The 24,561-nt window shown below is 56.9% G+C and overlaps 1 protein-coding gene across 4 annotated transcripts in view; it reads right to left on the reverse strand.

Annotated features, from left to right (window-relative positions):
- NLGN3 (neuroligin 3) overlaps positions 1-24,561 on the reverse strand; it is a 40,556-nt gene that overhangs the window by 10,263 nt on the left and 5,732 nt on the right. For 2 of the 4 annotated variants that reach the window (XM_064713179.1, XM_064713178.1), the window contains exons 2-5: positions 10,924-11,655; positions 9,773-9,832; positions 2,943-3,002; positions 164-313 (exon numbers count right to left, since the gene is read on the reverse strand). In XM_064713179.1, the coding sequence (XP_064569249.1) occupies positions 164-313; positions 2,943-3,002; positions 9,773-9,832; positions 10,924-11,401 (748 nt within the window). In that variant the 5' untranslated portion in view covers positions 11,402-11,655. The remainder of the gene's footprint in view (positions 1-163; positions 314-2,942; positions 3,003-9,772; positions 9,833-10,923; positions 11,656-24,561) is intronic. The other 2 variants (XM_064713180.1, XM_064713181.1) reach the window with 2 other exon arrangements.

The following is a 24,561-nucleotide window of genomic DNA, read 5'->3' on the forward strand; positions in this document are numbered from 1 at the left end:
TGCCCGTGTGCTGGGGCTGTGCCCGTGTGCCGGGGGCTGTGCCCGTGTGCTGGGAGCTGTGCCACGTGGCACTGCCAGGGCAGGGGCAGGGGCAGTGCCCGCAGCGCATCCCCGCCGCCCCTGTCCGGGCAGGCACCGGGGCTGTCCCTCCGCCAGCTCGTACCGAGCACTCCGACGCGGTAGTTGAGGGTGATGACGATCACGTTGCCGTAGCTGGCCAGGATGCTGCCGTCTATCATGTTCCCCGTGCCCTCCATGTAGGAGCCCCCGTGGATGTAGACCATCACCGGCTTGGCGCCGCTGTCCCGGATGTCTGCAAGGAGAGCTGGTTACACACAGCCCGCAGCCACGGCCGCAGCACCCTGCCCGACAGGCAGACCAAGGACAAGGGCAATGCCAGCTGCCAGGACCACGGAGGGGGCTTGGGAGCCAAAGGCAGAGCTCTCCTGGGGGCCACAGCATGGAGCCCCAAGGGCAAACACCACTGAACCAACCCTGGCAGCCGCTGTTGCTGCTCTGTCCCCACACTGCTGTCCCCCCAGGGGTCTGAGCAGGTGAGGGAGGGACGCTGGCTGGACCCTGCTGCTCTTCCCTGGAGCTGGGCTGGGAGCCAGGTCAGCTCTGCTGTGGGTGGGAGCTGCAGAGTCCAGCCCCAGGATGCAGCCCCATGTCCTGTCTTTGGCTGGACCCGAGCCCTCCGTGGGTCCTGGAAGCTGGCATTGCGGAGGGGGGCAGGGATGGGGGTGTGCAGGACCTAGAGGGGGGGCCACTGATGTGTGCTCCAGTGTCTCACTCTCCCACTGCCCCTTCCCATTCCCCTGGGAAGGCAGGGACCTGTCTGGATGTAACCCCACGGCACCCCAGTGCCCAGACACAGACATGGTGATGAGGCAGACAGTGGATGCAGGTGTGTGTGTCAGGGAGGTGAGCACAGAGTCTGGACGAGGACAGGGCATGAGGCATGGAGTGAGGATGGGCAATGGGACCCCGAAGGCCGGGGAGGAAGGACGGTGGGAGCCTGCGGGACTGGGAGCAGCCACGCTCCCTCTCTTGACTTCTCCTGCCCAGGGGACATCCTGCCCCTCCTGCCCCACTGGCTGGTGATCCCTCAGGGAGCCATGGCCACCCACAGGGAATAACATCCTGGAGCCTGCTGCCCATGTCACACGGACAGGCAGTTGCACCCGCCCTGCAGACACAGCCAGGTCCCACATGCCTGCACTGCCCAGCCCTGTCCTGGGCTGGCCACCCAGACCCATGGACTTTGTCCTGCCTTGTACTCACTCACACCCAGCACCTTGCCCAGGTGGGCTGGCAGTGCCTGCCTGGCCTCAGCTGCCCCAGGCAGCTGCTGCTCCCTGCCTGCCTCCCTGAGCAGTGCAGCACAGCCCTGTCCCACCGGGACTGGGACCCTGGGGGCACAGCCACACCTGGGGCACAGCCACACCAATGCCAGTGCCCACTGGGCTGTTCCTGCTCCCTCACACCCACCGAGCCCCTGCACATGTCCACTCCTCCCTGTGGCCTGCCCATTGCAGGGGGCTGCAGGCCAGGCTGAGGGGTACCTGTGGCCATTGTCTCCTCCAGCTGTGGCCCACAGCATGGCTAAAGGTGGCTTCCCACCTCTTCCCTCCAGGAGAATGAGGCTATGCCAAACCTGAAAGCTGTGCTGGCTCTTCTCCTATTGCCAGAATGTAGTCAGACAAATGCACAAACCAAGGGATCAAAAAGTGCTGGCAGCTCCTGCAGGACAGACACTGCCTGTGTGGCACAGCTACACCAGGACAATTTTTCCCAAGACCACCTGCTTGAAATGTGGTAGGGGCAGGAACATCAGTGCCTGTGCCTGTGTCTTCTCCTCCATCCTGCACCCACTCCCTGACATACAAAGGGCCCTCCTCACAGCAGAATGGCAGCAATGTGCAGAGATTACCAGGAAATAAACAACTCTGAACTGCTGCAGCCCATTTTGGTGTGTGTGGAGTGAGCACAGTGGAGTCCCTTAGGCTGAACGCCAGTTTACACCCTGGTACAAGAGATCATGGGGCACAGGTTAGCTGGAGTAAACAACAGGGGTTTAGTACTGCCAAGGAAAAAGTTTTTCATCTATTTCCCAGATCCTAAATGCCATCTGCCAGGCCTTGTTCGAGCTGCCCTGGGCCTTCTGCACACCATGAGGCTTTACTGTCCTCAGCACATGAGGGCTGTACCCTGGGCAACCCTTCCTCCTACCTCCTCATCACATCTCTGCAGCCAAACACGCTGACTCCATAACCTGCAGACAAACCACCCTGTTTTACTAAAAATAGCCTATTCTGCAGCTTGCTTAGTCCTGGCATACGTCTAGAATCACATCTGCTTGAAAGGCTACTTGCTCTGTCTTGGCTGGTGCTTGCAAGCAAGACCTCACTCCCACAGGATGAGGAAGGAGAGAAGTTGACAGAAACCAAGTGGACCCTGGGTCTCCTGTGCATGGCCAGATGCCCTTTGGGTGCCAAGTGTTCAGGCTGCTGGCACAGCCATGGCAGGGCCAGGCAGGGGTGGATGGGGAGGCTGCTGGCTCCCAGATGCATGTCACTGACTCGGGAGGGATGAGGCTGGAGGTGGGATGTGACCTGTGGGCTCAGGGTGAAATGGGCCCAGGTGCCCGAGGGCTTCTCTCCTCCCAAGCTGCCATGCTTCCTCCCTGCCCTGGCTCCAACTGAGCAGGAGCAAACTCCTCCTAAAGCGGAAAAACCCCTTGAGCTTCCCCCCGTCAGGAGGAGGGGAAGGTGCTGGGTGCCCTGCACAGCCGGCCAGCCTGCCCCCCACCCCGCGCCGCTGCCTGGCACGGCAGACAGACACACACAGGGCTCCCTGGGGGTGGCAGCGGATGGCGGCACACGGAGCTGCTGTGCTTTGCTTTGCGTGTCATGCAGTGGCAGCCTCGAGCACAGAAATACCTTCGTCTTCATCACCGTCATTATCCGCTAAGTCCTCGCCCTGTTTCTTAGCGCTGGCTCCTAGGGACCAAACACGAGGAGACAGAACAAAAAGGAAAACAAAAAGGAAATAAAAACAAAACAACAAAAAAAGAAAGAAAGAAAGAAAGAAGAAAAGAACACAAAAAAAAAAAAAAGAGAATTCAAAAATAGCATGATAGCAGAGACAGTGGGGCCACGCCTGTGCCCCACAGCACTGCTGGCTACTCACACTGCACCTCTCCCAGAGCCAGGGCAGTGCTGGGCACGGGCAGCGCTGCCCCAGGAGTGTGCCAGGATGCTGCTTCACCCAGGCCCCTTCCCAGATCCTCCCTGGGGAGGGCTGGGGTGGAGGGAAGACGCCAGTGGGGCTGTGACAGCATCAGCGCTGGTGGTGGATGAGTCTCTCAAAGCACTTGTTGGTCCTCCTGCATCCCAGCCTGGCCACACCTGCTCATGCCCCCTCAGCTCCAGCAAGGCTCCCTCTGCTAGCACCCAGCCCTGCTCCCAGCCCTGCTGCCCCTGGGGACAGCTGTCCTGTGCAGGGCTCACACCAAGGGCTGCCCTGCATGGCCACTGACCCCCAGGCAGGTCCCTGCCCATCACCCCCACATGTGTGTGGCTCCTTGTTGTGCCACAAACCACTGGCACCACTGCATGAGACCCCCACAGCACGCAGGGATCCCTCATGACAGCTGCTCCCCTGAGCTGCCTGGCTCCATCCTGCACCAACTCCCTCCTTACAAGACATGTTCCATGTTTCTCTGAGGATTTCAAAGGCACCAGTCAGCTTGACCTGACCAAGGCAGAATGCTAAACATATGAGTTTCTGTAACATCCTGAATGCTTTACAGATGTTCTGTGTCCCTTCACCACCCTGCAGTGCTGGGGCATGGGCCAGCCCAGCAGCCCCATGTGGATTGCTGCTGTGGATGGCTTGCAGTGAGCCTGGCACTCCCCATGCTGCAGAGAGGTGGCATGTGGGCTGGCAGGGAGCAGGGGTGCTCAAAAACCTGTGCCAAAACCCCACTCCTGCAAAGGACTGCAGGCCAGTGTAGACACAAAGGCAAGTGGTGCCACCCCTGTGCTCTGGAGCTCTGAATCTCAGTAACAGGCTGGGTGTTCTCATCCTCTTAGAGCTGCAGGCCAATGCCTACAAGTCCTCTGCTCCCTAATGCCAGCTACAAAAGGTTCCCCAGGTGATGGTGACCTCTGGGGAGACAGCAGGGTTTCTCCCAGGCAGGACTCATCCACACAGAGCCTGCACTGCCCAGGGACCTTCCCCTGAGACAAGGGGCTCTGACACCCTGCCAGGCACCTGCTGCCACCACCAACAGCTCCCATTGCCACAGCAAGGGCTTTCACAGCCCCCAGCAAAGCTCCCACCAGCAAGGGGCAAGCCTGTGGCTGCAGGGAACTACAGGACTAAATGCACAAAACTGGTCAGAAAGACAAAAGTGGGGAGCCATGCTCACTGTCAGTCTGGGAGTGGCATTCTGCAGGTGACACGGGAGGTGGATAACAGAGATGGCAGCATGGAGTGGGACAGGATTTGAATTTACAAGGCATTTGTGATGGGGGAGGAAGACACCTGAAATGGCTGTGAGGCAGCTCCACCAGGGTGAGAGGCTTATAGAATGCCTTTAGCAGCCATGACCTGCTGGAGAAAGCCTGGAGGAGCAGCAACCAGAAACCTCAAAAAATCCAGCAGGCACGAAAAGTTCACAGAAGGCTGGGTTACACATGAATGCTGGGAGCAGAGGCACGATGGGAGCTGCAGCAGCATCCCAACACATGAAAGAACACTGTGAGGTGGTGAGGTGGAACAACAAGTCCCTCTCAGGCAGCCCTGGGGCTACAGGAGGCAGGATGAGAAGGAAACCTTTCTGGCAGAAAGGGCAGAGAAGCACTGGAAGAGGTGGCCTGGGGAGGTGTTTAAGACCAGGTGGGACACACTGCCAGAAAGAGGTGAGGGAGAGCTGCTCCTGCCAAGGGCAGGGATGGATCAGCTGCCTCATGTGCTGTTCTGACTTACCCCACCATGCTCCAGCCCCACCCCTTCACCTCCTGCTTCACCACCCAGCCATCCTCTGAGCATCTCACATCCTTCTCTTTCCGCCCATCCCTGTCATCTCCTGCCCCAGCACCTCAGCCCCAGCATCTCCCCCTTCCTGCTGCCTCCTCCCCACACTGCCTGCCCAGCCCAGCCCAGCCCAGCCACACACTTGGCTGGGCATGTGCAGCCACTCAGGCTCTTTGCAGGAGCTGCAAGCTTGACCTGCTGTGTCTTCATCAGGAAGAGCTGCAAGCCCAGAAAGCACTTAAATGACAAAGTGCTCATGCAGTATTTGCTAACCAGTGCTATGCACCAACCTCTTGGTACTTCTAAGGGATGGGGATTTTTCTCTAATGAAGACAACAGCCAGTGATGTGATCCACACCGTGCTTCAGAGCTGAGAAGCAGACCACAGGCAGCTGGAGATCATTTTCCACTGCCAAAGGCCCTGGTGCTGTTAAAGCCCTGGGACTGGCCAGGCTGCAGCCTTCCAGCCTGGTCTCCTTCAGGGACAGAAGTCTCTGTGCAGATGAGAATGGTGGAATCAGCTATGAGGACTTGTCAGGCTGTAAAAGAGGGCAGTGGACAACCTCTCTGTGACCTGAGCAACTGTCCTAGCTGAGCAGGGAGGGATCCAGCTGGAGACTGCTGCTGCAGAGCTTTGGGATGGCTGGGACAAGCCTCCAGCAACCTGAGCTTCAGGCACCATGGAAGAGATGGCAGAAAGCAGCATTGGGAAGCTGAGCAAAGCAGGAGTGCAGTGCTGCAGGCCAGGGAAGGGGAACAGCAGTGGCATGTGCGTGTGGCAGATGCAAAGCACAAGCCTCCCCCATCAGCAGGAAGGTGCCAGGGTGGTAATGGCCAACACCCACTGTTGTGACCAAGGGGCTTTTTGCCCCTTGCTGCAGTGCTCACCTCCAGCACCACCCACCAATGCCCCTCTGCTCATGAGAGCAATCACAGCTTCACTTCCCTCACCCAGTAACACTCTCCACTGCTCCTGCCATGTTCAGGGACACCCAGCCCAGGAGATCTTCCTCCGCTCTAAGAAACACCACCACACAGAGCCCTGCAGCACCCACTCTCATGAGGATGGGCTTAAGCCTGTGGATTCACAGCTGGGAAGGGCTCATGGCTCTTATTCTCCTTACCCATCAAAAACACCCTCCACTAACCCAGGAAGTGAATGTCTGTTGTCTGCCACTTCACTTTAAGCTGACTGCAAAGTGACATTGTTCAGGCCGATAGGAAGGATGCAGAGCTCTTATCTGAGCCACTAGGAAGATTTAAGTTCAACTTAAAAAAAAAAAAAAAAATCACTTTGCCTGAAACAGGGGCATCCATGCTGGATTTATTCTATCTTAAGTAAACCACACCAGCAGCACTGACACCAGTGCAAACAGAGATAAAGCAGGGTAAGGAGCCTCAGTTCTCAGAGCCCTCATTCTCAGCATGGTGTGGATAACAGAAGAGCAGGAGCCTGAGATGACACCTTTGCAGTTCCAAATGTGTGTTCAGGGCACCCATAGGCAGCTCCAGCATCCTCTCCTCAGTGGGATCTCCGTGGGGCACCCACTGCTGCAAAGCAGCCACGCTGCTGCAGGGAGCAGAGCCAAAGGGACACCTGCTGCCAGTCACAGCATCTCTGGGAGTGACAAGGGACAGGGCCAGGAACGGTGCAGCTGTTGAACCTGCTGCTGCACAGCCCCACAGCTCAGCTGGGACCTGTGCCATGAGCCCTTGCTCCAGGACTGACTGCAGCACACCTCGGTGCTGCCCTGCCCCTCCCTGCCCTGAACGATGCAGAGGAGCTCTCTCCATCCCCGGGTGGACTCAGTAAAAGCACTGCATCTCCTCACGCTCTGCTGCCCCTGCAGCACAAACACCGACCCTCACCCTGGCAAATCGCTCCTCCCGGGGTGGAACAGAGCCCCAGGGCGGTGGTCTGCCCACAGCCAGCCCTGCAGAGCAGCAGCTCTGAGGGGGCTGGGAAGAAGCTTCCAGCAAGGAAGCACTGCAGAATTCGTGCAGCTGGAGGGAAGCCTCAGCTGGTACTTAGACAAGTCAGCTTCTTGGAGAGCAGCACAGAAGCTGCCAAAGAGCTTCCTGAGCCCAGGAGCTTCTGGGAGCTCCAGCCACCCTCACACAGCAGAGGAAGATGCTGGACCTGCACATTTGTCTCTGCAATGTCACAGACTCTTCGCATCCCAGCCAGAGAGATTTGGGCATTTGCTAATGAGAACCAGGAAGAGCTGCAAAGTGCAGGGCAACCACATTTTTCCCCTCCAAAAATGACATCCACCTCCTCATGCCCTGCAGCAAGGATTGCCCAGGCTGGTGAGGAAGGGAAGGAAAAATCATCTTGGCATCTACCACAGCCAAAAAAAGGCTGGAAGTGTTGGCAGCACAAAGCATGGGGCAGAGCTGCATTTTGCACATAGGTACTGTGCTCCCAGGGTGTGTGTCTGTGTGTCTGTGTACATGGTCTTTGGGTGGGCAGCACTATTTTTGCAGCAAAATCTGAGCCTCAAATGAGCCTCAGTGCTGTCAGCTCCCCTGGCACCATGCATGGCTAGCTGCTCTCAGAGCACTGCTGCCCTGTACTGCTACCAGAGAAGGGACCAATGTGTATGGAGGAGACTGGCATTTAGAAAATTTCCATAGAGGAAATGACTGTGGACAACTGGGCAGGGAAACAGGGATGTTTTTCTGTCCCAGAGATAAACAAGCATGACTGATAAATTCTCAGTCCTTTGTCTGCTCTGAAATACACAGAGCTTAGGGGTGGCAGAAGTCATGAAAACTCCAGGAAGGTGGGAGCTGAGGCATTTTCAGCCACCAAAATACTGTTCTGTGAGAGGAGAGCTTATCACTGCTCGTCTGTGGCCTTAGAAATAGTAATCATGATTATTCCAGAATGAGTCAACGTTCAAATGTTCAACCTGAGGAAATCAGCACTGCAGGTACATTACCCTCTCCCCAAGCATTACTAACCCAGGATACACAATGAGGAGTGTGGGAGCTTCTGTGTTTCATCACAAGTGACTCAATTAATTCAAGCCAACAGCTACCAGAGCCTGGCCAGAGCTGGAGGGAAGTGCCAGTGTCTGGGTGCTTTAATTCTTGGCATGCCACACCTGCATGTCCAAATGGCTGGCACTGGGCATCTGCTGGTCCATGAGCCCACAGAGGCCAGTGGGGGCAAAGGGAATGTCCCCAGCAGCTCCCTGGGAGGTGACCAGAGGCAACAACTGCAGACGGGCTGCAGAGAAACCCTGCCGGTGAGCAGAGCCCGCGGGGAGGGAAACCCGGGAGATGAGCACAGCCAAGGTGTTCTGCCATGCTCATATCACCCCTTGCCTGGCAGTAACCTGGAGCCCGCTCCCCTGGCTGCAGGGCTGGGGGCTGCCGGCGCTGGCAGCCGCTGGGAGGGCCGGGAGAGGAAGCGCTTTGAAGTGGCTGGTGATCACTGGCACAGCCGGCTCCGGAGGCAGCGTGCACAGACTCCCTAATGCGCCAGCCCTTTCAGGGGCAGCCTTGGCACTCAGAGAGATGCCGTGTGAATAGCCAGGACAGCAACAGGAAAAGCAAAGCAAAGAAACCAAACAACAGAACTGGGGGAAACGGCTGGAAGGAAAGCGCTCCCCAAACCTCCATGCCCAGCTGCACTGGCCCCGCCAAACCCAGGGGTGCAGGGAGACAGAGGCTGGGATGCAGGGATGCTGCTGCTGCTGCAGGACACCCAGGACAGCAGCCTGTGCTGGGCAGGAGCACTGTACTGAGCCTTTCAGAAGAGCTTGGCTGCCTGACTGTCCACACGTTCATCTTGGGATGCACAGAGCACTCAGCTCTCCCTGCTTGCACGGGGCTGTGTGGAGGGGTGGGTGAGGCATTGTGTCTGACACAGGGCTGAGCCAGCCACCATTTGTATGTCTCTACTCCCTTGTGCATGTCACTGGTTGGGAATACAGGATCCTTTAGGGGCAATGGGGGAAGATCAGTGGAGGCAAGGCAAAGCAGACGTGTCTGAACTGGAGGTGCTTGGCTCCCCAGGGGGCAGCTAGGGCTGCTGTGGACTCAGGGAGGCTGCTGTGCCATGGGCTGGAGACCAAATCCTCACTGGCAGGACTGGCACTGGCATGGGGATGTGAGTAGTGGGGAGCAGCCTTGGCAGGCACAAGGCTCAGGGCAGAATCTGCAGCATTTACACAGCCAGGAGAGGCTTTATGCTTTTAACCAGGGAGCTCTGGATGCAAAATGATCAGGGATGCAATGGTGGAAAAGCTCAGCCCAGGGTGGACTGCTGCAGTGCCCCATCACACAGGTCCTTCCCTGAGCAGGTCCCTACACCCCCCAGTGGGGTAACCCAACCTGAGGGATGTATTTCAGTGCTGCCTGCCATCAGAGGCTACCCCTTATGGCCAGGGATGGGGAGGCTGTCAGTCCCAGTGGGATGAAGGTGGCAGTGCAGGCTCAGCCCAGGAGAAGCTGTTCTGAAAGGCCTGGAGCACCATGAGCATCCTCATGACCTGACCCCAGAGCTGTGCTCCCAGCTGGCTGGAGCATCCGTGGGGCTGTTCCCAGTGGGAAGCAGGGGGTGGCAGGGGGTCTGCTTGGAGGGTCCACAGTCTGGGTGGCAGCACAGAGAGGTGCTGGAGGAGTGCTGCAGGCCGGGGGCCAGCCAGGCACCCTCTCACTCTCTCACTCTCTCTCTCTTTCCTCTCTGTGCCTCTCTGCCGGTCGGCTTGCTACATACCTCCTTTCCTACATATTTTCTTGTTGGGCTTTCGGGTGCATTCCTTGGAAATCCGTTTTACTGTAAAATGAATAAAAGACTACAAAATAACAGGAGGCTCCACTGATGGGAGTGGGCATGCAATCACAACCACGCTGCCACCCTCCCACCGCCCCCGGGACCGCGGGAGGTGGGGAGGGAGCGTCGCCATGGGAGGAAAACTCTGGGCCAGCCGTGCTGGGCGAGAAGGAAGGCATGATGCATCCCGTGGGCCCCAGAGACAGAGGAGTGGAGCCAGGCAGCCTGGGAGAAGCCACCGACCCGCCAGGCTGCTCTGCTGTGTGCAGCAGACCCACTGTGGGTCCCTTCTGGCCCGCTGAAAATCCCCGGGGGCTCCTGTTGCGGTGAGGCTGGGCGGGCGTGCGGGCAGGCGCTGCCTCCTCTGCCCTCTACTTACAGTTCAGCTGGGATCCCCTACAAAGGAAAAGGTTAGACGAGGAGGCACCCAGCGCCGCTCAGCCGCACCCCAACAGGAGCGTGCCCCGCGTCCCCAGCACGCCAGGCTCATCGCTCTGCCGCCGGCCCACCGCGCACGGAGGAGCAGCCAAGCGATGTGTCTGCCGGTGCACCCCGACCTCCCATCCGTACCAGGGCCCAGAAAAGGGCTCTGTGGTCCCTTTCTTGCTGGAGCATCTTCCCAGGGAGAGGCAGAGAGTGTTCCTCCCAGCCGCAGCCCACGCCCACAACTAGCGCATGGACCTGGGGAGGGTGGGAAGCAGGGAGGAAGGACGAACTCGAACCAACTCAAGACAGAACCTGGCACTCGGCGCCTGTGGGGAGCACAAATCAGCTTGTCACTCTGTGGATCTGCGGTCAGAGAGTCGGATTCAGATTTAGCAATACAAGAGAGGAGGAACCCGTGACGATGCCATGGAGGTGGAGGGGTGGGACCGGGAGGCGTGGAGGAGCAGGAGCACGCGAGACAGAGATGGCAGCTGAGGGCAAGAGGGCAAGCTGCGTGGCCAGAGAAAGCTTTCCACAAACAGACAGCATGCTGCGGGATCCACAACCACATGCTTCAAACACAACACCCAGGTGAGACCAACCACTGCTGGGGAGGGGTGGAGTGACCCCCCCCTCGCTCTCCTGCGGTCACCCCAGTGGGGACTCACCATCCTCCGTGGGGATGTAGATGTTGAGGTACAGACAGTCCTCGTTGGGGTCCTGGATGTACGTGGCCACGATATCCAAATTGGAGGTAAACCAGATGGGCAGCATGATCTCGGGAACGGCGTTGTGGATGTTCTGGGGGCAGACTGGTGAGAAGTGGGTAGCGTTCCTGATGCCCGACCAGGATGGTGGTGGCTCGGGGGGCATGAATCTCTTCTCCCCGACGGGGGGAGCGGCATAAGGAACCCCCAGGTACTGGTCCACGGGCCCCAGGATCTCACTGGGCAGCGGCACGCGCACCCCTCGTAACTTCCCGTAGTGCGTGTTGACGGTGGGCGAGTAGACCTGGCCCTCCATCTGCACAACCATCGAGGCAAAGCTCAGCACCCAGAGGGTGAGACGCAGGTCCCAGCTGGCCACCAGCTCAGGCACTTGGAGAACGGGGGGGAAGAGAGGGCTTCTCCAGAGTATCAGCCACATTGTCCGGGAGAAACAGCACCAACATCCAGGCCTGAAGCTCCTGGGGCGAGGTCTCAGAGCAGCCCCATCACACCAAGCCTCCGATTTGCCCACCGGGAACGGACGGAGCAGAAGAGACGGAGTCAGGGGTGCCCAGCCACACCTTGTGCTGGGTGAGTCGGACACAGGGAGAGGTGGCACCAGCTCCTCACAGCCTCCCAGCTGCCTGCTGCTGCCTGCCTGCCAGCGGCCCAGCCCAGAGGTGACTGCTGATACTGTGGAGAGATGGAGGGAATTAACAGCAGACTTGCTCTGGAAGAGTTGAAGATGTGCAGTGCAGAAGGAGCCAGGATCTCTGGCTGAGCCTCCCACCCATAGGTGCTCATTGGCTCTGCCAGCAGCCGGGCAGGGTGCTCTGGGAGCAGGCAAAAGGGGGCAGAACAAGCAGAGCATGTGCAGGCACACACACACGGTCTGCCCATGCCTGCACAGCCTGTCCCCAGTGCTCAGGGGCTGCCCAGAGTGTGGGTGCCAAGACAAGCAGACAGTGCTGTGTCTCTCCCCATAAGGAGCTCGTTGGACACCACTGGTGCCAAGCACAGCCCCTGCACAAGATTCCCCTGGCACCTCTCCTCCCCTGGCTGAGCTGGAGCTGCCTGTGGCCTTCAGCACAGCACTGCTCCCCTGCTGGGGCAGCCTACACCGGCAAACTGCACCCACACGTCCTGGCCAGGCACCCATCCCACCCACCAGCACAGTCCCATCAGCTTCCCCCTCCACTGCGCAAAGCAGGGAGAGCCCAGCAGGAGCCGCGTGCTGGGCAGGCAGGAGGGGAACAGACAGAGCACTTGTGGGCATCATCTGCCCTCCCTGCCCCCAGCTTGTGGGCATCTGCCCGATCTGCCCTCTGTGCCACCCACTTGTGGGCACTGCCCTCCCTACCAGCTGCTTGTGGGCATCTGCCCTCCCTCCTTCCCACCCACTTGTGGGCATCTGCCCTCCCTACCAGCCGCTTGTGGGCACTGCCCTTCCTGACACCCGCTTGTGGGCACTGCCCTCCGTCCCACCCGCTTGTGGGCACTGCCCTCCGTGCCACCCGCTCCGTGCCCGGCAGGCCCGGAGTCAGAGCTGCGCTCCCCGTCCCGCCCGGGCTGGCAGCACCAGGAGGAGCAGCTGTGGCAGCCCCGGGGGAGGGGAGGGCACCGCAGATGGGGAGCCGCGGATGTGTCAGCGAGCAGAGCTCCTGTGCCAGGCAGCCCTCGCTGGAGGCTCTGTGGATCCTCAGCGCTCTGCCCTTCACCTCCCAGCACCGCCTGGCGCATTTCGGGCTTATGTAAGCGCTGTGAGCGCCCCCCGCCCGGGCTCCCCCCGCCGCCCCGCCGCTCCCGGGGGAGCCGGGCACGGGGAGCCCGCCCGGTGCTCCCATCACCGCAGCATCAGCCCCGGCAGTGCCGCTCCCCGGCGGGCGGATCCGCAGCCGCGTCCCCGCGGGAAGGCGGCGGTGGCTCGGGGGATGCTCACCGGTCCCATCTCAGCCGCATGTGCTCACGCTGGGGCAGAGCGGCGGTGGCGAGTGAGTGAGCGAGGCACCTCCGCTCTGCCCCAGGGCATCCTGACATGCCCACCCGGCAGAGCTCTCCCAGGCTCAGAGGGGAGCAGAGTTGCCTAGAAATTATTGGAGCACAAAATAAGGGCTGTATGCAGATGGGAGTTTGCAGCTCTGGTGGAGGTTCAGTTGGGCAGGGATTCCACAAATAGAGAACACCTCATCCAATGAGGAAAATCCGCATGAAAAAAAACCCCATCACCACCCAAAAAAAGAAACCAACCAAAAAACTCCCCCCAAATCTCCCAGACAGACAAACAGAAACCCACAAAAACCCCCATGCAAACAAAACACAACCAAAACCCCCCACAGAAGGTGTCTCAAATCTGTACTGCACATGGGCAGGCAACTCACTGCTGGTCATTAAGGGAATGGGCCCATGCTGTGCCTGCCCTCCTGATACACCCAAAGAACTTGGCAGCCTCAGAAATCAGGGTAACACAGTAAACAGAAACACTCATCTCAGGAAATCATGTTACTGCATTCAGCCCACCCAAGCAGCAAGGCCTGGCAGGGCTGGGCATGCAGGCACCTCTCCAGAGCCTGCCAAGGGAATGCAGGTGATGCCAGACAAGGAGGGCACTACAACTCTGCACATCACTCCCCTTCACCCCCTCCTGCCCCACCAGGCAGCGACAGAAACACCCCAGCAGGAGCACGACACCGCTGCATTATCCCCAAGTCAGATGCCAAAGCCTGAGAAACAAAAGCTGAGTCAAGGGCCAGAAAAACAGCTGAGGCACCCAGAGACCCCAGCTCAGCTCTGCCCACCCCTGCTGGAGCTGCCTCTGCAGCACAGTGCCTTGGCTGCCCTGCTCTGCCTGCAGCTCTGGAAGAAAACCATCATTCATCTCACACTCCCTGCTGCAGCGCTCCTCCTTCAGCAGGGAGCTGACCTTTGCCTGACAGCCCCATCCCAGGGGAGCAGGGCTGGCCTGGGACCCCCAGAGCTGTGCTCCCAAGCAGGATCTCAGAGGTGCTTCAGACCCATCACCGACATTGCTGGAAGGCAAACTGGCCAGTGTAAATCTTCTGCTTAGGTTCCTTCAGGTACCACAGGTTAGGACAGAGCTAATTATTAATGACTGTCATATCTAATTTGTATGACTGGAAGCTACAGGCAGCTTCCAGTCTTTATGATAGTGCATCCAGTGCTCCCTGCAGAGCCATTTCAACTGATCTGTCATCATTTTCCGTCTGCAGGAGCACCACAGCCCTGCCAGGGGTGGTTCACCAGCTGATTTCCCAGCTCCAGAGCTTCCTCATGGCTGCAGCCACATGCTGCCATGGGCACTGCTGCTGCACCAGCTCCTCCAGGAAAGCAATTTCATGGCACCAGGGAGTGCCACCACACAGCTGCCCAGCTGGGCTGTGCACACCAGGCACGGGGCTGAATTCACAACCCACTTTGCATCCGTGGAGCTTCCGCACGCCCACTGTAACCATCCTGTCCTGACACAATGAGGAATCTCTCTTTGCAAAGCACAGCCAGAAAACTGCTTCTTGCTACAGCTCTTCAGAATTATGTTATGATGATATTCCTCTGGGTTTTTGTTTAAACCTCATCCAGATCTGAAAAAACAAGGAAATCTGAAGACAAAAAAACCCCTAAGCTAAGATAGAATTAAATACACATTCTTAACTTAAACAAAATGATGCTACAGGACTAAAAACTGTCTCCAATTATGAGCTTTACAAATATGAGGCACAGAGGTGAGTTGCAAAAGTGATAGCCAAATATGTCCAGATATGGAGATGCACAGTCAAGGCCCAGCAGCCCTAATGTTACTCCGGAGAGCCACAAAGCCTCAACACTCAAATACAGCTCACGGTGTTTTAACATTTGTAATTCCACATTTGGTTCCATCATTTTTTAAAGACTCTTTACGTCCATCTGCACATGTCCCCACAGCACAGAATAAAGGCACCCAAACAATCTCAGTGACATGCTTCTAAGCCTTCCTATGTTTGTATTTTTTTCAATTACAAACCCGAAAGACGATGCAAACCCTATATCTGAAATTCCCTGGGTTTCAAATGCCTGATTTGGGATAATTACAATACCCCTGTAACACATCTGATACCCTCATATTGCTGTTCTGTGCTCTGTGCTTTCTGATGTAACTTCATGTTAACATAACATTTAGGATGGGAATTTACCCTTAATTTAATGCTGACAGACTGCCATAAAAACCCAAGCTGAATCCCTTCCACTGTGGGCTGTTGCATGTGCCTTGCATTGCTGCCTGCTGCCTCAACAGCTCTTCAGTTTCTTGCTCTTCCAAAGCACGAGAAAGAACTGAGAGACCAGAGAAAGGACACTTGGTTCAGAGAAGCAATTCCCTTCACATCCCATGGGAGGTGGGAGCAAAACTTTCCCGGTTTTGCCGCCTCCAGCGCTGTCACTGCTGCCTCCAGCAGGGAAGCCAAACGTGTCCCCCGGCGAGGACGGGCTGCTGCCTGCCAGGAGCTGAGCCTGCCAACCACAAATGAAGCCAGAAATGAAACCAGGCTGGGCTGGGCGGGCTCAGCCAAACTGGGAATGCTCACACGGGCACTCAGTGAGAAACTGGGAGCATAAAGACACCGCAGGCATCCCAGGTCGCTGTGCCAGGCCGCGGGCGGGCGAGCAGAGGAAGTGAGGCTGCTTGCTCGTGGGGATGGTATTCATGTGCTCTGCAAAACAAATGCTCTATAGGTATTTCCACGGCCACACTGTCTGCCAGACGCTTCCTCCTCAACAAAGAGACGCTCTCCATGGAAACCTGGGCGGGTGGGATCCTCTGGAAGCCTCTCTGGCAGATGCATATTCAGGCATCTCACACCAGCCAGACAAGCCGGATCCACACCTCCCCTGGCAGGCGGCCGAGGAGCTGCCAGCAGCCAGCCTGCTCTGCGTTGGACCCTTCACGGGCCCAGCCTCCTGCCCTGGGGCACCAAGCCCCAGCTCAGCACCTCATGCTGTGGCTCTGTGTCCCACGAGGTTCAGAGCCAGGACAGATGGAGACCTCAAAGCACCCAGCTGGCACGGATGGATGATCTCCTTCCAGCAGCCAGCAGACAGGATGTCCCATTGCACCCTCCAGCCTTGTGCAGCTCTGCTCACCATCTGACCCCACTGTACTTTGCTGAGAGCCCATGAACCCCAGAACAAACATGCACCCAGCAAGAGCATGAGAATCTTCTGCCTTCCCTTCTCCAGCTGAGCTCCAAACCTTTCCAGCAGCTCAGGATGGTGCTCAGCTCTCAGGCAGCAGCAGCTGCCAGACCCACTCCTCACCTGGCATCTTCTCAGCTGGGCAGTAACCCCAGCTCTCACCCAGCCCCATCCCACCACTGCAGGAAGCCACAGGAAACCCTGGGGAGCAGAGAAGCTGCAGCACAACTGGACTGATGTGCTTGTGCAGCCCCTCAAGAGCATCCCTAAGCCTGCAGGTCCCACTACAGGTCATCCTTGCAGGGCACAGGCAGATGTTTCCAGGTCCCACAGCACTGGGGGCATTTCCCAGGTCCATCACAGAGCTGGTGAACTGGGATAGATGGCTCACAGTCACACTGAAAGGGACATGTAGGGTTTCACAAAGGTCTGCCCTGCTCCTGCTGCTGCTCTGCTTTTCCATGAATGACCTAAATGACAGAACAGAGTACGTTTCAAAATCTGCACGTGGCACCCCAGCGCTTCAGAGGCCAGGATAGGAGCTTGACATGCTCCTGACAGGCTGGGAAAAGGGCTGGGAGATGATGGACAGGACTATAAGGCATTGGGAGGCAAAAAAACTGCACAAAGAGGCCACAGAAGAAGAGACAGCAGCAGTTCTGCCACAAGGGTCACGAGGGCTACAGGTGAGTACAAACTGAACGTGAGCCAGCATATCATTGCCACAAAAAAAGGCAACTACAGCAGGATGTGTGAAAGGCCAGCTTACACATGAAGTAATTACTCCCCTTTCAGCTCATAAAGACACACCAAGTAATTTTACTGTTGTCCAGAGAACCAGTTCGTTCCCCAAAAGATTTGGACCAACTGAGAGAGGCCATGGGAGACCAGCAAGATCATCAAAAAGCTCTGGAGAAACGTCTGGAAGATTGGGATTAGTCTAGACAAGAAAAGTCACAGGGCACAGTTTTATAACATGCAAAGGCCACTGCAAAAAAGTTCAGAACACTCTGCCCTTTTGTGCTAGGTAGGAGACACATCCATATTGAGAAAGAAAAGTTAAGTGTACACCAGGAAAAGTTAAAGCACGCCATGGCTATCTGCAAAGGGCAATGGATGGGCCAAGTGATTCCCAGCAGCTCCCCCAGCCCAGTCTCCCACATTTCTCATTGCCCTGGCTGGCAGCTCTGCCCCTGCCCTCATTCATTCAGCATTTGTCACCATCTGGGCATGCACATCCACCCTGGCCACGAACCCTTCAGCATTCAGGCTGCAGAGCAGGGTACTCAGGAGCACCATGGAGCCCAGAACATCCATTCTCCACTCTGCAGGGGCCTCTCCCAGAGTCCAGGGCTGCCCAGCTCACTTTCCTCCTCAGGCACATCTGCAGCCCCCATATGGAGACACCAGAGTCACCCCAACGGGACAGGAGGAAAAGTAACAAACCTCACCCTCATTTGCACCAAACCTGTCCCTATGCCTGTCCCAGCTCTGACCCACAGCAGCACCAATATTTTAAGCTGCACGTCAGCAGCCTGGGAGACACTCCAGAGCACATCCTTTGCCCTGGGGAGAGGATGAGGCACCACGTGAGAAGTGTCAGCTCAGTTCCCCAACGCTGCGAGAACATATGTGGGACAGAAGCTCTTTGACAACTCCCAGACACATGCCAAGATCCTCGAGAGCTTCCATTCATAACAGAAGAATGTTACTCCAAATCCCTAGAAACAGACAATTTCAAGAGCCACTTCTGCCGTGGTGCCAAAGGCCTCCTGCTGCAGTATGGCCTGTCACCATTGGCTCCAGAGCCTTTCATGGGTTCTCCATGAAGGAGCCAAGCCAGCCTTGGGAAGGACACCAGGGGCAAAGCAGAGCTTTCCCTTGCCCACATCTCAGCCTTTCCAGACACTCCTGGTGTTGAATGTCAGCACACTGCTCCATGCCCGGCTCCAGCAGACACACTGCCCAGCAGGTGAGACAACCTGGATCATTTCCAACTCTTGTTTAGCATCAAGAGCTCCAAAAATACAGAAGGTTTCTCAGTGTCACTGAGCTGTGACTGCTGGTGCTGCTGAAGGACAGCCTGTGAGCACTGCAGCAGGGACAGTGTTGGGGTCAGCACCCAATACTGCTGATGCAAGAAGAAGGTGACCACTGTAGAGAGCCCAAGGACAACTGTGCTTGGAAGCCTGGAGCTTTTTGGAGTGGGCTACACGCTCACCTTGAGTTAGTCCAGATTTTGAATGACCTTCCCACTCACTGCTTCCCGGGAGCCTGGTGGAAAGCTGAGCAGCCAGGGCCACATGGCACAGCCCACAGGGCAGGCTCTGCAGGACAGGCACAGGGCAGTGGCAGCAGCCTCTCGGTGCACTGACGGGTTCCCACATGGCTCAGGGAGAGCTGCTGGCAGCAGGCTATTTATTGCCACGTTCTGCATAGAAGTAATCTGGATTAGCTCACATTATGGCTTTCCTGAACCCAGCATGAAGACACAGTGGCAATTTTTCTCTCCCTCACCTTGCTGTTTTCGGTTTCAGCGTACAAACAAACACTCACCTGCAGGGGCAGAGCTTAGGGAGAAGCACAGGTGAACCCATACTCACTCCGCAGCCCGGGTGGCGGAACCGGGGCCGTTCCCGGAGCCCCAGAACCGGCAGCCCCGGGATGTGGCACCGCTCCGTGCCGGTGAGCGGGGCCGGGTGGCGGCACCGGGGCTGTTCCCGGAGCCCCGAGCGCGGCCGGAGCCGCCCGCAGCCCCGGGAGCTGTCCCGTCAGCACCGCCCGGGCCCGGAGCCGCGGAGGGGACACCTCGAGGCTCCCGAGAGCTGCCCGGGGTGCAGAGGGAGTGCTGAGCTCTCCTCCCGGGTGCCCAGCCACAGCACACGAGGGATCGGCTCAAAGCCGTGCCGGGGAAGGCTTGCACTGGGCCTCAGGAAGCATTTGTTCAGCCAGAGGGTTGTCAAACACGGGAACAGCCTTCCTAGAGAGGTGCTCGATGCCTCAAGCGTGTCGGTGTTAGAGAGGCATTTGGACAACGCCCATAACCTGATGCCTTAATTTTGGGTCAGCCCTGAGTGAGCCAGGCAGCTGGCTGGATGATCATTGTAGGTCCCTTCCAACTGATTCTATTCTATTCTATTCTATTCTATTCTATTCTATTCTATTCTATTCTATTCTATTCTATTCTACTCTACTCTATTCTACTCTATTCTATTCTATTCTATTCTATTCTATTCTATTCTATTCTATTCTATTCCATTCCATTCCATTCCATTCCATTCCATTCTATTCCATTCCATTCCATTCCATTCCATTCCATTCCAAGCAGTGCTTCACAAATAAATATTAGGATTGCTGCACCTCTGGCTTTGTGCAGGCAGGTGGCTGACAATGCAAAAGTGCATCCACAGAGCCCTGGAATTTCCAGACGAGTACTCAGGAGTGAGCTGACAGACAATCTGCTTTCAGCAAGCCCTTGGCACCAGCACAGAGTTCATGCCAAGACAACTTGCTCACTCTCCCACACATCACAAACAAGCATCAGGCACCTACTCCAAGGCAATATAATCTCCCTCAAATCTGTGATCAACACTCCACAGCTAACAGCCCAAGTGCAAATCTCACCCAGCGAAGAGAGAGCTGACTCCAGCAGCAGCATTCCCCTCACTTCCTTCTCCAGCTTCAGGAAGCCACACACTGACATTATCCCACCTGCTCAGCACCATCCCCCTCACATCTGCCAGAGTGATGCTTCCTCTCCTAAATAATTGCCCTGGAAACCACCATGGCTAACAGGGGCCATTTTTAAAGTTAACAGGGGTCATCATGACTGAACTGTGTTAGGGAGCAATTACATAAGCCCAAAGCTCTTATCAATAAGCTTCTGAAAGTCCAAGTCCAAACACATTAATATTTCTTATGTTAGCAAAAGCAGGTTTGAAGTCTAATAAAGAAAGGAGACTTTGGTGACCCACAGAGGCTGGCTCAGTGACACCCCCATTTCTGAAATGCCTGAAACTGAGGCAAGTATGAAACCAAGCTGCTGAGGCCATGTCCTCACCCAAAACTCTCTCATACCCACCTCTCAGGCTCCCTTCTGGGCACCCAGCCACACAAAGGACAGGAAGGAATGGGCCATGGGCAACGTGCACCATGTCCTACACATAGCTGGGCTAGAACAGCTCCAGACACCTCACACCAGCCCCAAGGAAGGCTCAGGAAGCATCAGTGGCTGCAGGCAGGGCGAGTGTGAGCACAGCCAATGCTTTCCATGGACTAGTGTGGGCTGGGGGAGGCTCTATAAATGTAAGGAGGTGGGCTGGGCAGAGAGGAACCGACTGCAGCTTAAAATACATGGACTTCCTGCAAATGTGATTAGGAGGGTGGGCAACAAGATCCAAAAGTGTTCTGAATGGGAACAGCTTCATCCAAAATAAGTTGTCAATGTTTCATTTCTACTGACTGAAAGCAGGAAGCCAAATGCATTAATCAAGGGCTGAAATCTACACAGTGGCTTTGGAGCCTCTGGTTTCAGCAGCAGAGCCAGTAAAGGACTGTTTCTTTTACCAACATCTGCCCTAACCAACCATTTCTGCCTAACATCACTTTTTATCAGCTCAGAAAGATTTTGCAGGGCAGAATTGTGAAACAGGTCATGGAAGTAATCTGGAATAAAGGTAATAAAACCCAGGACAAAGAACAAAGATGAAGGAAATGGCTGGAGACAAGCAGGAACTAACTTTTGCACAGAAGCTGAAACATGATATAAGTTTTCTAGTGAAGAGATAAGGTTACAAGTTATCTGAACGTGTGCAAGAGCCATCTTTGTGCACCATGTGTCACCACCACCTTGTCTTGTACCATGAAACACCAACCTGTGGAGCAGGATGAGTCAGTGGGGAGGATCTGTCCCTGTGCCAGGGGTGCTGTGGGCCATCCCAACAGAGTCACCCACGAGGTCACAGTGCAGGCAGCAGAGCCTCGTGTGCTCCCTCAGGGTGCAGGAAAGGCCGGGCATTGCAGTCTAGCTCCAAATTGTTTCCTCACTGCAGGCTCTTTGCCCAGGAAAGCCATCCCAGGAGATGTTTGAGCTCACTGTCCACATCACCTCCACCTTGTTACAACAGTCCCACTGCCAGGTGAACAGCAGACAGGCTCTGCACAGACACAGGAGCCCAGAGGCTGGGATGCAGGGCTGTGCCAGCCCCTGCTCCCGAGCTTCCCACAGCTGGGAGAGCTGCAGCTCCTGTCCTGTGCCAGAGATGCCCCAGCAGAACTCCAGCCCATTGCCCTACTGTGTGCCCCAGCACATCCCACTGGACTCTACAGATGCTGAGTTTTGTGATAGTGTGAGTGGCCTGACCAAAGGCCAAAGGTGATTTTCTGGTCATATTGCAAACATCCCTTTGAGCCTACTGGCACCAGCAGTGACCCAGAGCTCCATGACACTGCAGCTTGCCTGGGGGCACAGTTAGTCCCAGCTCTCTGTGGCTGGCCTGGGAGACCACGATGATCCCCTCCACACAGCACTGGACTCTTCATCTTCAGCAGAGGGCTGCTCTGTGGGAAGCAGGGAGGGGGATACCCAGCCCTGGGACAGGAGATGGGGAGCAGTGACCACTGGTACCAAAGCACAGGCAGGACAGAGGATGGGTCTGCATCTGCCAATGCTGCAATGCGCGTTCCCTCTGCTCCCACCAGCGAGCAGCTTTCACTGGAAACATCAGAAAGATCCAGATGTGGGGGCGGGAAAACGCCATTGCTGCTGGAAGCACCATGGACTCCTCCATCCTCAGCACCACCCTGCAAGCTGTCCGTGGCAGGGGCCACCAGGTCCCTTTCCCTCCCAGCGTGCCCCCACAGGGCAGGGGACACCATCCCGGGGCAGGGGACACCATCCCGGGGCAGGGGCCACAATCACAGGGCAGGGGACAGCATCCCAGTGCAGGGGACACCATCCCAGCACAGGGGACACCATTCTGGGGCAGGGGAAAGCATCTCAACATAGGGGACACCATCCCGGGGCAGGGGCCACAATCACAGGGCAGGGGACAGCATCCCAGTGCAGGGGACACCATCCCAGCACAGGGGACACCATCGCAGCACAGGGGACACCATCCCAGCGCAGGGAACACCATGCCGGGGCAGGGGACACCATGCCGGGGCAGCACCTGCCGGCAGCGCTCCTGCGGAGCCGGGGCCGCACGCCCCGAGCCAGGATGACACAGCTGAGGGCGGCACATCCTGCAGCAGCCACCGCTGCTCCGGGCTGACGTCAGCCTCCGCAAGAGCTGGCAGGCAGGACACGCCGAGCATGCGGGCCCGACACCGCCCGGCTCCGGCACACGCCGTGCCCGGCGCTCCCACCGGCCACGATTCACCTACACATTGAATGTCACACTCCAGAGGAAGGCACAGGTGCTGGAGGAGCCCCCTCCGCTCTGCACACCTGCCCTGCCGCCCGCCCCGCCCCGGGGCTGGGCACGGCCGGGGCTCCGGAGCGGCTCCTGGGCACGGCACAGGCGGCAGCATCGGCTCAGCAGGGCAGCCCCGGCACAAGGGACAGCCCCGTGTGCTGCTGGCACACACGGCGTCCAAACCCGCCCATCTGCAGCTGAACCAGAGAAAAGCCCATCCCGGAGTTATTGGTTTCCCCAGAAACCCTCCAGGCTTTCCCAGGAATTCTGGAAACGCACAGATTTGGTATGTGCTCCAGTGAGCACCTAAGGAGTTTATACAGCTGTCACAGCCAGGGACCACCACCAGCACGGGCTGTGCGTGTGCACAGCTGGCAGCACGGACAGATGGGGTGTCTGTCACCCCGGAGGGACTCAGAGAGCCCAGGGGTAGGTGCAGCCCATGGTGCAGCCCATGACAGCTTCTACCCTCCAGAAGCAGGGGAGCCTCCTCTCAACAAGGCTCTCAGCTGTTCATGCTCCCAAACCAAACCTAAAGCTGGCGTGACTAAGCAGACGACCATGGAAGCACCCTGGACTGGAGCCTGCAGCTCCACAAAGTCCTGCTCATGCAGTCAGGGCTCACTAGAGACTGACTGTAGGTCAGGCAAGCCAGCAGCTAGAAAGGAAACCCATTCAAATTTAATCCAAAATGTATTTTCTATTTTGCCTTGTAAATTTATCCTCCCATATTTTCTATCTTCAAGCACAAAAAAGCAGAAAGCCTAAAACCTCTGGCAAAAAATCCTTTAATGTGTTTTACTGCAAATACCACCTCGTGTTAAGGAATAAGCTGGACCGGAGCAAATCAGGCAGCCTGGGGATGCCCTGTCTCTCCAGAGGGAGCAGACCAGAATGAAGCAGGACAGACAGGCGTGCTGCAAGCACCAACAATGCCAAGGAAAGTCAAGTCCAAGTGCCAAGAGAGCTCTCGTGCTCCCTGCTGCTCCTCAGAGTCCCTGAGCACAGCTCTGCCCAGCAGATGCCCACTTGGAAGCATCACGCCCGGCGGACACAGGAGGAGTTTTTGGTTACAAAGAGTAGGAAACCAATTGGCTTCTCTTACAGCAGCTCCCTGCCCAAATCTGCAATCTCAGATTCTCATCCAGAGACCCTAGTGGCAACAGAGACCAAAAAGACAGGATAGGAACAGAGATTGTTTCTTTCTTGAGGCACAGGACAGCTGCTATCCGTGGGAAATTTTGGGTTGTGGTTGCAAGGACACCTTTGTGCTGCTGGCTGGACACTTCCCTCAGTTCTCCTGGAACTAATAAGGATGAGAAACAGCATCCTCTCCATAAGGTAGAGCCTCACTTGACCTCATTCTGCTGCCTGCCAGCCAAACCCCACTGGGGACAGCTGGACCCCCTGCTCATCCCTGCATCCTCCTCTCCGAGCCCACTTCTCCCACAAGAAGCCAACTGCTCCCAAACCAAGGCTCCATCTCCCTGCTGTCCTTGCATGCCTCTGGACTGCTCAGGAGCTGGGGAGCAGCCCTCTGACATCCCACACTCCCCAAGGTAAGGCTGAACTGGACCCTCATGAGTAGCAGGACATGAATCTTTTTTCATCTGAGGATAAAACCAGAACAAAACTGACACTGATGTGTATGAGAACAGGCAGAGGCAGGGGATTGGAGGAGGGGGAGATGAAGATCAGTGTGGTGATCCCACAGTGCCTATCATGTGCAGCAAGTACCAGGGAACTGGGACAGCTCTGAGACTCCAGCCCTGCTGCCAGTGTGTCCCTGTGCCCAGGGAACCAGAGCTGTCAGGGAACACAGCAGGAAAGGATATTGCCATTCATTTTCAAACCAGCTGAATTAGCACCTATCAGTGGACAAAAGCCTGTTGGAGGTCTCCAGCAAAGGGCCCTGTGAAGCCAAGGCTGGGTGCTTAGCACAGGTCCTGTGCACCTCCACCACGTGGGGAAAGCATCCCATGCTCCCAGTGAGGGAGCAGGA

Source organism: Zonotrichia leucophrys, chromosome 4A (genome assembly GCF_028769735.1).
Source record: "Zonotrichia leucophrys gambelii isolate GWCS_2022_RI chromosome 4A, RI_Zleu_2.0, whole genome shotgun sequence".
In the NCBI taxonomy this organism is placed as follows: domain Eukaryota; kingdom Metazoa; phylum Chordata; class Aves; order Passeriformes; family Passerellidae; genus Zonotrichia; species Zonotrichia leucophrys.